This window comes from Mytilus californianus, unplaced genomic scaffold (assembly GCF_021869535.1).
Source record: "Mytilus californianus isolate M0D057914Y unplaced genomic scaffold, xbMytCali1.0.p SCAF_15, whole genome shotgun sequence".
Taxonomy (NCBI): Eukaryota; Metazoa; Mollusca; class Bivalvia; order Mytilida; family Mytilidae; genus Mytilus; species Mytilus californianus.
Genome location: NW_026262637.1, coordinates 6,485,962 through 6,498,235, shown reverse-complemented (window position 1 = coordinate 6,498,235; position 12,274 = coordinate 6,485,962). Strand labels below are relative to the sequence as shown.

Sequence of the window (12,274 nt, the reverse complement as noted above, 5' to 3'; positions counted from 1 at the left end):
ACACAAAATGTAAAGCTCTTAATTGCCAACATACTGTCTTCAAAAACAGACTAGTTGTATACAAAGTGTTAAGTCTAAAAAGTTGTGTATAAAGCATCTTTAAGAACTTTCTTGGTGTCACATGTGGAGCAGGATCTGCCTACCCTTCCTGAGATCTCCCTGTTTTTGCTGGGGAAATGGTGGCTCAGTCTGTGGATTTCTATGTTGTGTTTTGTAGACAGTTTGTCTTTTGGTAATTTTTGGTTTTTTGACATGGCGTTGTCATTTTGTTTTGGATTTATGAGTTTGAATATTCCTTTGGTATCTTCCCCCTCTCTTTAACAGGACTTTACTTACTTAAATCTGTTCCTCCTCTCCTTGTTTTCCTCCTCATTGTGACACTATGCTGCAAAATATTGAATAAAAAACATTTAGATAAGTAAATTTAATTTGTATATCAGTCTCAATCAATTTTTCATACAAAACATCAGCTCAGTAGTCAGTGCATTGGTTTTGACATGATTTATAACTCAACTTGGCTTTAATTCTTCATTGATAAATGAAGATAACTAAGGTACAAACTCCCTCAGACCAAGCTGACCATAGATGAATTTAGCTATTTTTATGATCTCGTTTGGTCTAGACCAAGCTGACCATAGATGAATTTAGCTATTTTTATTATCTCGTTTGGTCAAGACCAAGCTAACCATAGATGAATTTAGCTATTTTTATGATCTCGTTTGGTCAAGACCAAGCTGACCATAGATGAATTTAGCTATTTTTATGATCTCGTTTGGTCAAGACCAAGCTGACCATAGATGAATTTAGCTATTTTTATGATCTCGTTTGGTCAAGACCAAGCTGACCATAGATGAATTTAGCTATGATCTCGTTTGGTCAAGACCAAACTGACCATAGATGAATTTTTATGATCTCGTTTGGTCATATAACGCTTCACATATTCAGTTATTTATACTTTTTTCAAATGTTTGAGTTTGAAAGTTCCTGATGAAGGAAAATCCAGAAAAACTTCAGACACACGTATTTATAAATAATTTATAAAGGGTTATTTTAATAATCAAAAAAGATTGTTTAACCAATTATAAAAGTACATCATATAAACAAAATATTTGAGGGCATATACTCCTTACCAAATGAAACATATGAAGAAGTGAGAAATGAGTCATTGTTGGTTTTATATTATCATTTCTGAAATATGTTAACACTAATAAAGAGCTGCGCCATGAGCGCATGATACGCCCGTCATTTTAATGATTTTTCAACGAATAAAGTTCCATAACTCCGGAATGTCATATCAGAAATTTATAAACAAGAGTGCACACGCTGAAATGTCTCGCCTTCTTTACTAATCATTGATATTATGTTGATAGTCCTAAATATAAAGCTTTATTACAACTGTCACATAAACTTAACATTAACCAAGTAATCTAAACATTGACCAATGAACCATGAAAATGAGGTCAAGGTCAGATACCATGCTAGGCAGGCATGTACAGCTAACAATTCTTCCATACAACAAATATAGTTGACCTATTGCTTATAGTTTAAGAAAAACAGACCAAAACACAAAAACTTAACACTGAGCAATGAATCTTGAAAATGAGGTCAAGGTCAAATAAAACCTGTGTGACTGACATATAGATCATAAAATATTTCCATACACCAAATATAGTTGAACTATTGCATATAGTATTAGAAAAAAAGACCAAAACTCAAAAACTTAACTTTGACCACTGAACCATGAAAATGAGGTCAATGTCAGATGACACCTGCCAGCTAGACATGTACACCTTACAATCATTCCATACACCAAATATAGTAGACCTATTGCATACAGTATAAGAAAAACAGACCAAAACACAAAAACTTCACTATAACCACTGAACCATGAAAATGAGGTCAAGGTCAGATGACACCTGCCAGTTGGACATGTACACCTTACAGTCCTTCCATACACCAAATATACTAGACCTATTGCTTATAATATCTGAGATATGGACTTGACCACCAAAACTTAACCTTGTTCACTGATCCATGAAATGAGGTCGAGGTCAAGTGAAAACTGTCTGACGGGCATGAGGACCTTGCAAGGTACGCACATACCAAATATAGTTATCCTATTACTTATAATAAGAGAGAATTTAACATTACAAAAAATCTTAACTTTTTTTTCAAGTAGTCACTGAACCATGAAAATGAGGTCAAGGACATTGGACATGTGACTGACGGAAACTTTGTAACATGAGGCATCCATATACAAAGTATGAAGCATCCAGGTCTTCCACCTTCTAAAATATAAAGCTTTTAAGAAGTTAGCTAACGCCGCCGCCGGATCACTATCCCTATGTCGAGCTTTCTGCGACAAAAGTCGCCAGCTCGACAAAAACAAAAGGGAGCTTATTTCAATGGATATCAACAAGTCACCATAGTTCATGAAAACTGATCAAAGGGTTTTTGAGTTATTGTCTGAAAACTGAAAAATCCCCCCTTTTATCATAAATAAAATTTCTGAACCAGGAAACGTAAAATCTAAAATTTATAAAAATCTAAAGGGAGCTTACGTCAATAGATGTAAACAATTCACTTAAGTTTCACGAAAATTGGTGAAAGCCTTTTTGAGTTATTGTCAGAAGTGTTGACGACTGACGGAAGGAGGGACAGACTGACAATGATATACCATAATAGGTATTATATAAACAGGGGTATAACAATCCAATCAATTTGATGTATGTTTTTAATGTGTAGGGAGCTTATAGAGCTTTGGCTTTCATTTACTAGTTATCTGAAAAATCGATTTGTTTAAATATAATGGATGAAATTAATTTTAAAAAAACTTCTCCTTTGGCATTTAAACGACTTGCTTTGATGACAACTAGATGTCTTTTCTGGTTTAAGCTGTTGGGTAGCTGAATGATTCTTTGGCATATACCCACATATAAAATAAGAAGATTTGGTATGATTGCCAATTAATGAGAAAACTCTCCACCAGAGACCAAATGACATAGAATTTAACATTTATAGGTCACCATACGGCCTTTATCAATGAGCTAGACCCATACCACATAGTCAGCTTTAAAGTCCCAGAAATCATAACTGCAAAACAATTCAAACGAGAAAACTAACGTCTTGATTTATGTACAAAACAATGAATGAAAAACAAATATGATATACAGCAACGAAAGAAAACCACTGAATTACAGGCTCCTGACTTGGGACAAGCACTTACAGAATGTAGAAGGGGTTAATAGATATAAGAAGATGTGGGTTAAACATGGTTGTGGGCACCAAACCCTCCCCGAACCTGGGAATGTGGTGTAACAGCACAACATATGAACAAGTTATAAAAATCAGTTGAAAAGGGCTTAACTCATCAGATCGATACAAAGCAGAAAAAAAAGTAGCAAAAACACAGACAGGACATGTCAGGGTATTCATACACCCCCACAACATAAAAGACACTAAGTACAGGTCTGACAGTACTCACAGTCACTGACAGCTAGTTCAAAGCCAATTACAACTAATAAAAAAATTATGTATCTAAGACTAAAATATCAATCAGAACAAATCCAACATTCAAATGCTTTAATGTAAAGACATCATTAACAGTCAGAAAAAAACATGACCTTGTGCATTGCCAAAATACAGGTATTGACAGATTATAGAACCGTGAATGTGCATATGTATATGTATATAACAATAATATTAGTTTGGTTTTAATTTACTGATAACAAAATCAATATTTATACCAATAAAAGCATTGGTTACCTTTTAGAATAAGTTTATTCAAAGGATAGATAAGTTTATACGGATCATATCTAAATTTCCGGGCTCGGTAAACAACATCTCCGTAAAAATTAGGATGTGCTATCACATTTGAAATAAGTTTTCTACAGGTACAGGTTATAACAAAAAAAGATGTATGATGGGCTTACAGATAAGCAGAATATAGGACAAGGCATAAGCAGTCACGAAACAAAATCTTTTAATTATTATGTAACCTTAACATTAAGCTTAACAAATTAACATTAAACATTAATAATTTTATTTTGAATAATCAACAACTGTTGAAATAATATTTATATATTGGATGATTCAGTTATATTTCTTATTCTGATGTCTGTACAAATGACATATTATGTCTATTCAAATGAACCTCTTAATGACCTTAACAAAACAGGAAATAAAACAGGATGCTGTATCTAATCCTATGTACATATTTTATCAATGACTTAAGTTTTTTTGCATAGTTTCTACAGTACATATAACATGTATAATAGACTATATTTAATTAAGCTGCCAAGATTGAAACATTCAAAAGTAATTGCATCACTTCAATGCATTATATTCAGTTTAATTTAACATGCTATAAAGCAGAATATGTATTATTATCAGAGAAATTAGTTTTGTTTTATCTAAGCTGGACTAAACAAAACAGTGCAACAGGATAATTCATTATGCATTTTTGATGTCAAATCAGCCTTCAGACTCGGATACTACGTGTATATACTTTTATAATAATTAAAGAAATTAAAAGAATGTTGGACTTGGTTTACTAAAAGTCAGTCTTTCTAAAGATGCATTTAAAAAATTGATATTTGTCAAATATTTGCTAAAACTTCATTGGAAACTGAAAATGTATAAGTCTAGTGCCTGTCTATCATTTGTAATCCGGTACTTTATCTTTTGAAAAAAAAAATGTTACAACATTACTAAATTATTTAATAATATCTTTTAGTTGTAATAAGTTTTAAGAGAAAGCTGTCCTGTTGCCTTTTTTATCTGTTGTTAATTTTAAAACATGAATCCCATAATTCTACCAGCTGTTAAAAATGTAAAACCAAATCCTGTGGATTGATTACAAACAAAGAAGCTAAATTTCTGATGCTAAGATAACAGAAAAAAACAACAATCAATTTAAACAGCTATTTCAGAATTAAAAGCAGAGCAATTTTTAAAGTTTTCTATGCCATTAAGCCTGGTGTGAAGGTCAGTCTTGGAAATTGTCAATCAATTTATAAGCCTGCAGTTAAGACTTTATTAACACTACTGACGGTTCACTGTAAGCTCAATCTCACCAAGGATCTAATCATTGTATACTTCTTTGTCGATCTGATCTAGTAAATTGTACTAATAGTGTTACATATAAATCTATTTACAAAGTAACTGTTATGATTACAAGTGTTTCAGGAATATATTTTATCAAATTGTTTCAAAAGCAAAATGCATCTCATCAAAAACAATTTACTTTTAAATATGAACTTTCAAACTTGATTGAAAAGTGAACAAATTGAGATTGAAGACCAACCATTTTCAATTCAACTAAATGTCTGCCCCCTCCCCACTTTGACCTGCCTGCGTATGCATATGTTTATGTTTAATAACTGTCAAGCAGATGTCCAAATAATTTTTGTATGTTCAGCCATTTATTTAACAATATATTTTCCACACACTACTTTGTGTGTGTTATGTGCAATGATGCTATATCTCTCAGGATAAACAATTATCTATTAAAGGTATATATATATTCTTAATGTTTTTTACTGTAACTTGATACTACCTGGTTAATATGTTTAAGTAGTACTATTACTTGTTGTGAAATAGGTAAAAAGTTAAGAGGTCAGTATTTGTGAAATATGAGACATGTAATCAAAAGTTAATAAAATGTGAGATGGTTACCGTAAAAAGAGCATGATACGGTCATAACATGTCACCACAAGTACACTATAATTGTGTATGTTAAACATGTCACCACAAGTACACTATAATGGTGTATGTTAAACATGTTTTTCCTGATGTTGTGCTGTTACACCACTGTCCCATGTTAGGAGGGTTATACAAACAAACTTGCTTGTTTCCAAGAAAGGTGGTTGTCATTGGTTGCAATATGTCTTGTTTTTTATTTCAAGGTTATGTTAACTCCTTTCAGATGGACATATTATATATACACTCAACAATTCTATGAACCATTCATACTTATTCCTCATAGTAACTCAGAAAATGACTTCATCATAAAAATTTAACAATTATCATAAATTTAGGTCAAGGTCAGGTGACTCAATCCAGACTGACATGTATATAGTTTACCTACATTATTGCTCACAGTTACTGAAAACTGACTGTATCATGAAAACTTTACATTCACTTATTAAGTCATTTAACCAGGAAATTAAAAGGTCAAGGGTATGTAATATATTTCAGATGGAAACTTTTAAAGATTGATTGATTGTTGTTTTACGCCACTTTCAACACTATTGTGCTATTTCGTGGCGGTCAGTTTTTATTGGTGGAGGAAGCCGGAGTGCCCGGAGAGAACCACCGACCTTCGGTAGGAAAACTGACAATCCTAGCCAATTAAGATTGGAGTCAAGTACACCTGCCTCGTTTGGGATTCAAACTCACAACCTCAGTGTTGACTGGCTAGTGATACAGTAGTTCGACTACTTAGACCACTCGGCCACAGAGGCCCCTAAAACTTTTAAAGACCCAAAGCTTATAATTTACATATTTTGACCTGTAGTGGTTTTTTTCAATATTGAATATGGTGTTGATGGCAAATTTTTGAAACTTTGTTTAATTCATTCAGAACTTGTTGAGGTTTATGTTTATTTAAATCAAGACACATGGTACTGAGACTTATCCTGGAGACTGTGCTGGCATCTCGTCTTTGTTATTTCATTGTGTTTTTGAGTTTCAGTGAGATATACATCACATCTCAATTAGTTCATATAAGATTTAGATGAATGATGATGTTTATTTTCACGGTAGAGTATATAACTTACCTCCATCTGAGGTGCTTTATTGATAGGTATTTTCACGGTAGAGTATATAACTTACCTCCATCTGAGGTGCTTTATTGATAGGTATTTTCATGCTAGTCAGAGTATATAACTTACCTCCATCTGAGGTGCTTTATTGATAGGTATTTTCACGGTAGCCAGAGTATATAACTTACCTCCATCTGAGGTGCTTTATTGATAGGTATTTTCACGGTAGCGTATATAACTTACCTCCATCTGAGGTGCTTTATTGATAGGTATTTTCTGAGGTACACCACCAACTATTATTGTTGTATAACTGTAATTATAAAATACATTCAACCAATGTTCAACCAATGTTTATTTATTTATTTATTTATACCACCTTAAGTAGACATTAATCAGGCTGTTGGTTTTCTCTTCTTAATTGTTACACATAAGTCTTCTATAGCTTACTAAAAGGTATTGGTTTTGCACATTGTTGAAAACCGTAGGCTTACTTCCATATCATTTGATCTCTGACGTCTTATTAGTCATTATACCACATGCACATCTCCTTACTTTTATACAGTTTTCATTGTGAAAAGGTAATTCCATTAATCACAGTGTGTCTAGGACTTTTCTACAGTCCACTCCAGTTCAATTGATGTTGAATAAAATGTTGTTGAATACAGATTCTACCACTGCATCAAGTGGTCATATGATATTTCTCCACTTGAGACAGCTCAAATATCTAAAATTTAACTGCAGAAAGTGGAGAACTTCATATTGCACTAGATTTGGTGGTAGAATCTGTTTCTCTTATGATTTTTAGACGATATGCAGACAAACTTAATACTTCTTTTCCAATGATTTGCATGTGTTCTTTCTTTGCAATGTCATCAGGCACAATAGGAAATTCAGAGGAAGGCAAATGTGGAAATTAAATTGGCAATACATTTTGTACATTTAACATGCAAAGTTAGTAAAAAGTTCAAAGTCAATGAACCATAACTGAAGGTAAATAGCCAAATAATCTCTTTGGAAATGAGATTTGCCAATTACTGCTAATACAACTGCATACCAAATATTATTGATCTACAAATAGTGGTTCCCCCTTTAATTGACATATTAACAAACTTTAAACAATATTAAATATGCAAAAGTTTTCAAAGTCAATAGACCAAGACTGAGGGAGCAGGGTCAAATAATCTCCATGGAAATAAGATGTGACAATGTTTATAGAACTGCATACCAAATATAATTGACTTACAACTAGTGGTTCATCTTAAACTGACCTATTTAAATCACAAACTTTAACATGAAAACTATGAAAAAGTTTCAAAGTCAATAGACCATGACTGAGATGGCAGAGCTCTTTATTATCCATGGCAATGAAATGCGCAAATTTTAATACAACTGTTTACCAAATATCATTGACTGTCAATTAGTGGTTCATCATAAACTGACCTAAGAAATAATATCCATGGAAACGAGATGTGCTTATACAACTCCATAAAAAATATCATTAACATACCATAAGTGGTTCCCCTAAAACTGACCAGAGTTTTTACAAATTGTTAATGAAGCACCCATGACGATGTCGGAAGTATAAGCTGTTATATATATGATACTCTAAAGAACTGAGCAGAATGATATATCTAAGGTTAGGAAATACATAAATACTAGTTCAATATCACCAAGTTTAGCTGTAATACCCCCACTATCAGTACAAAATATGCCAAAAGATGGCTAAATACTGAACTTCCTTAAAAAAATTCCAACATCCATATCTAAGTCCAAAGTACATGTATGTCAATCTGTACAAGATTCATATTGATATGCAACTACTTGTTATACTATAACACAAACAAATAAGCTGCTTATCTGCAAAGAGGGCTCACAAGGGAGGGAAGAGCAGCTTTTCATGAAATTTTGTAGGTCCAATGATCACAATGAAGTAAAAAACCATACCAATACAAAGCATATATGTAATGTATTACTTGTCAATATTAAATTTTATATCACATCAGCACAAATGTGCAAAGAAAGCTGACAATGGAGGAGAAAATCTTTTCCGAGTCCAAATAAGAGCCAAAATTAGACCAAAAGTACCAGTAGGTCAAAGTGGAACAAAATACTCAAACAAAATATTTACAGGGAAAACCATAGAAAAAAACACAAACAAAAGCTACCATTTTGCCTGCTGTACCCCAATGTTCTAACAGTGTCCATGTTCTGGCTTGTGTTCAGAGGGAACATGTTGGAAATTACACGTTGAAGATGAATCTGAGTTTGGTTTCTATAAATATATTGGTGTCCTAGTTTCACATAGAATGCCACCTTATATGCGGTAAGCTACGAAAAATAATCTGTCTACTTTATTTGTTTTTCATTTGCTATTTTCAGCACAAATTAGGCCATTGTTTAATTGTCTCATTGACAATTATACCTCATTTCCTTATCTTTACATCTATGCAGAATAGTGAATTGCCCTGTTATTATTTTTAAGCATAATACTGTCTAAGTAATTATATCTTATAAAGCCATACCTGACTTGACTTTGGTCATCACCGTTAGGGTCTTTCTGTGTAGAATTTCCTTCAATCTTTTTATTCTCCTACAATTAAAATTGTTTTCCTGTAACATGTGTAATATAACTATAAGTAGAAATCACTGTTGTAATTAACAACTAATTGTTAAATACATGTTATAATCTGTTTATCTAAGATGATATGGATGTATCTTGTTTCCTGAATGATGTAAACTTTGTATTGTTTATAAGTATCTGCAGTGTCACACATACTACAACTCATCCTTTAATGGGTCAATGGTCTTACTACTTAGAAAGTGTATTTCAGGAAATTATTGAAAAATTCAGGTAGATTTGCTTGCAAAATATTTAACAGAGAGGAGTTTTCAACTAATGAAGCTATTTGGTTTCCATTTGTCTCCCAGTTTCATAAGATATTTTTCATGAAGTTTAAAATAAATAATGCCATTTGAAGCCTTGTGATGGCAATAATAAACACTATCCCTTGTATGAGGTCAGCTACTAAGAAGATCACATTCAGGTGAATTTCTCTGTTATTACTTTTTAAGTGGAAAGAATAATATTACCATTGCAAGCAATATTCCTAGAAAAGACATACCTGAGTTAAGGTAGATAGGGTGTCTTCCTCCATCTTGGATTTTAAAATACCAGAAGACAATCGGTCTAGATCTTTAATAAAAGGTGCAAATTTTGAGAGTAGTAGGTAATTCATGAGTAAGAATTTTCATTTCAATATAGAAAATAACATATCTTATCATATTTATGGTTGTATATTACAAAAAAACAGAATACTTTTGTTTGATTCTATTTTTTCCAACTTTGCCACATAAGGGGAGGCAACTCAAATGTAAGGGCAGATAATTCAGATAAAGTTACTTTTACAATAGAATGTGTTAGGAATTTACCTATTTTATTATGTAGCAAGAAAACGGGTCCCGTGACCCTATTTTTTCTTTTTCTTATCTGAAAGCATACTATTAGAGCTATCTTCTCATATTCTATCTCAAAATTCTATGGTGTAGTTTTCGTTTTTTGGCAGAAAATTGGGTTTTCCATGCATAATCTATACAAAATCTGTCAATTTTGCATAACCTGTAGCGTGAAAATAAGCCCCGTGACCCATATTTTTTATTATTATTTTTTAAAAAGCATGATATAAACTACGCTTTGGCAAATTATTAAAAAATTCTATGGATTATAATTTAGACACCCCATCTACCTTAAAGGCTCTAACAATCTTTAAAAAGAATTTACAAATATTCTCTCTGTATTTTTTCAGCTTTCATTTAAGGACATACAATACAGAAAAGATCTCTTTAATTTTTTCTTAAAAAAATTGACAAAAAATCAATCACTATGAGGATAATTGAGTTATCTTTCTTGAAACCAAATTCTGTCATTCAGAGGTGCTCCTATCTTCAGAGGCTTAATAGACACAGTAAGAATTGATTCAGTGGCCAACATTTTTAGAAAGACAAAACAAGGACATAAAAACATCTGATTTTAAATTAAAGGATTTTAAGTAGAAAAATGTTTTTAAATGAGTTCATTTCAATTTTTGTCTTTATGTAAATCTTTTTTTGTTTGTTATGAAACTACAGCAAGGTAAATGATGCAAATTGTGGTCGTAGGAGAAATCTGTTAAAATCTTATTACAGACTGACCAATTCTATTTCAATGAATTAATTTTGAGGATCAATTTAAATATCTCATAAGATAAGCATATTACCTGCAACGACAAATTGTTTAGCTTGAAGTTGTAAACTTCTCGTAAATGTGTCACCAGGTAAAAATGAAGATTTTGTAAAAAAAAATGTTTACCTTTACAAATTTAAGGTGATGAACAGGATCAGAAATATTTTCTTTATTTTAAAAATTATTTCTAAATGGCCAACATGTTGAGCTCTGCATAATTTACTGATTTAAACATAAGGAAGTTTTGCACAAACTAATTAAAAAATAATTAATTTAAACAATAATTCAATACAACAAACATATTTAACCTATCTGAGAAACAGACTTTGCACAACAGTGAAAACTCAAAATTGACAAACAAACCAAGGAAATGAGTTCAAGGACAAAGGACAAAGGCCATATCAGACAGAAACTTCTTAACATAAGGTATCTGTTGCAAGGTAAGACGTATCAAGGTCTCCTACCCTCTGAATTATTTAATATTAAAGCTTTAAACAAATTTTTAAGGCTGTTGCTGCTGCTGCTGGATTAGCATCCCTTTGTCTCACAGTCTGTTTAAATCTTTGGAAGAAATTCTACTGGATGAATTGTGTCACTGAAGTTTTCCTGAAGTTTTCAGATGTTTGCCAACGATCTAATGTTTGCTTTACCAGGTTTATAATAATGGGTGTATCATGGAGGGTGTCAATAGTGAAGCAGGAACTGCTAACCTTTTACAGCACCTTAGTTTAACACCAGTATTTGGTGGGGTTTGTGTTGCTCTATCTTTAGTTTTCTTTGTTTTGTGGATCATTGTTTTTCCATTGACGGTGTTGGTCTTTTTTTGTTTTGTGGATCCTTGTTTTTCCATTGACGGTGTTGGTCTTTCTTTGTTTTGTGGATCCTTGTTTTTCCATTGGCGGTGTTAGTCTTTCTTTGTTTTGTGGATCATTGTTTTTCCATTGACGGTGTTGGTCTTTCATTGACGGTGTTGGTCTTTCATTGATGGTGTTGGTCTTTCTTTGTTTGTTTTCCAATCTGGTATCTTCTCTCCATTATTTCTGCATGGCCAATTACTGTTTAATTAATTTGTTAATTTTGTTTCGCTGCATTTGTTTGCACCTGTCCTTAGTCAGTAGCCTGTTGTTCAGTGGTTGTCGTTTGTTGGTGTGGTTCATAAGTGTTTCTCGTTTCTCGTTTTTTTTATATAGATTAGACCATTGGTTTTCCTGTTTGAATTGTTTTACACTGGTCATTTTGGGCCCTTTATAACTTGCTGTTCGGTGTGAGCCAAGGCTCAGTGTTGAAGGCC

The 12,274-nt window shown here is 32.4% G+C and overlaps 1 protein-coding gene across 4 annotated transcripts in view; it reads right to left on the bottom strand.

Annotated features, from left to right (window-relative positions):
• Window positions 1-12,274, bottom strand: part of LOC127725276 (CNK3/IPCEF1 fusion protein-like) — an 83,549-nt gene that overhangs the window by 35,177 nt on the left and 36,098 nt on the right. For 3 of the 4 annotated variants that reach the window (XM_052232148.1, XM_052232151.1, XM_052232150.1), the window contains exons 11-14: window positions 9,287-9,354; window positions 7,008-7,074; window positions 5,076-5,114; window positions 337-385 (exon numbers count right to left, since the gene is read on the bottom strand). In XM_052232148.1, coding sequence (XP_052088108.1) covers window positions 337-385; window positions 5,076-5,114; window positions 7,008-7,074; window positions 9,287-9,354 — 223 coding nt within the window. The remainder of the gene's footprint in view (window positions 1-336; window positions 386-5,075; window positions 5,115-7,007; window positions 7,075-9,286; window positions 9,355-12,274) is intronic. The other variant, XM_052232149.1, reaches the window with a different exon arrangement.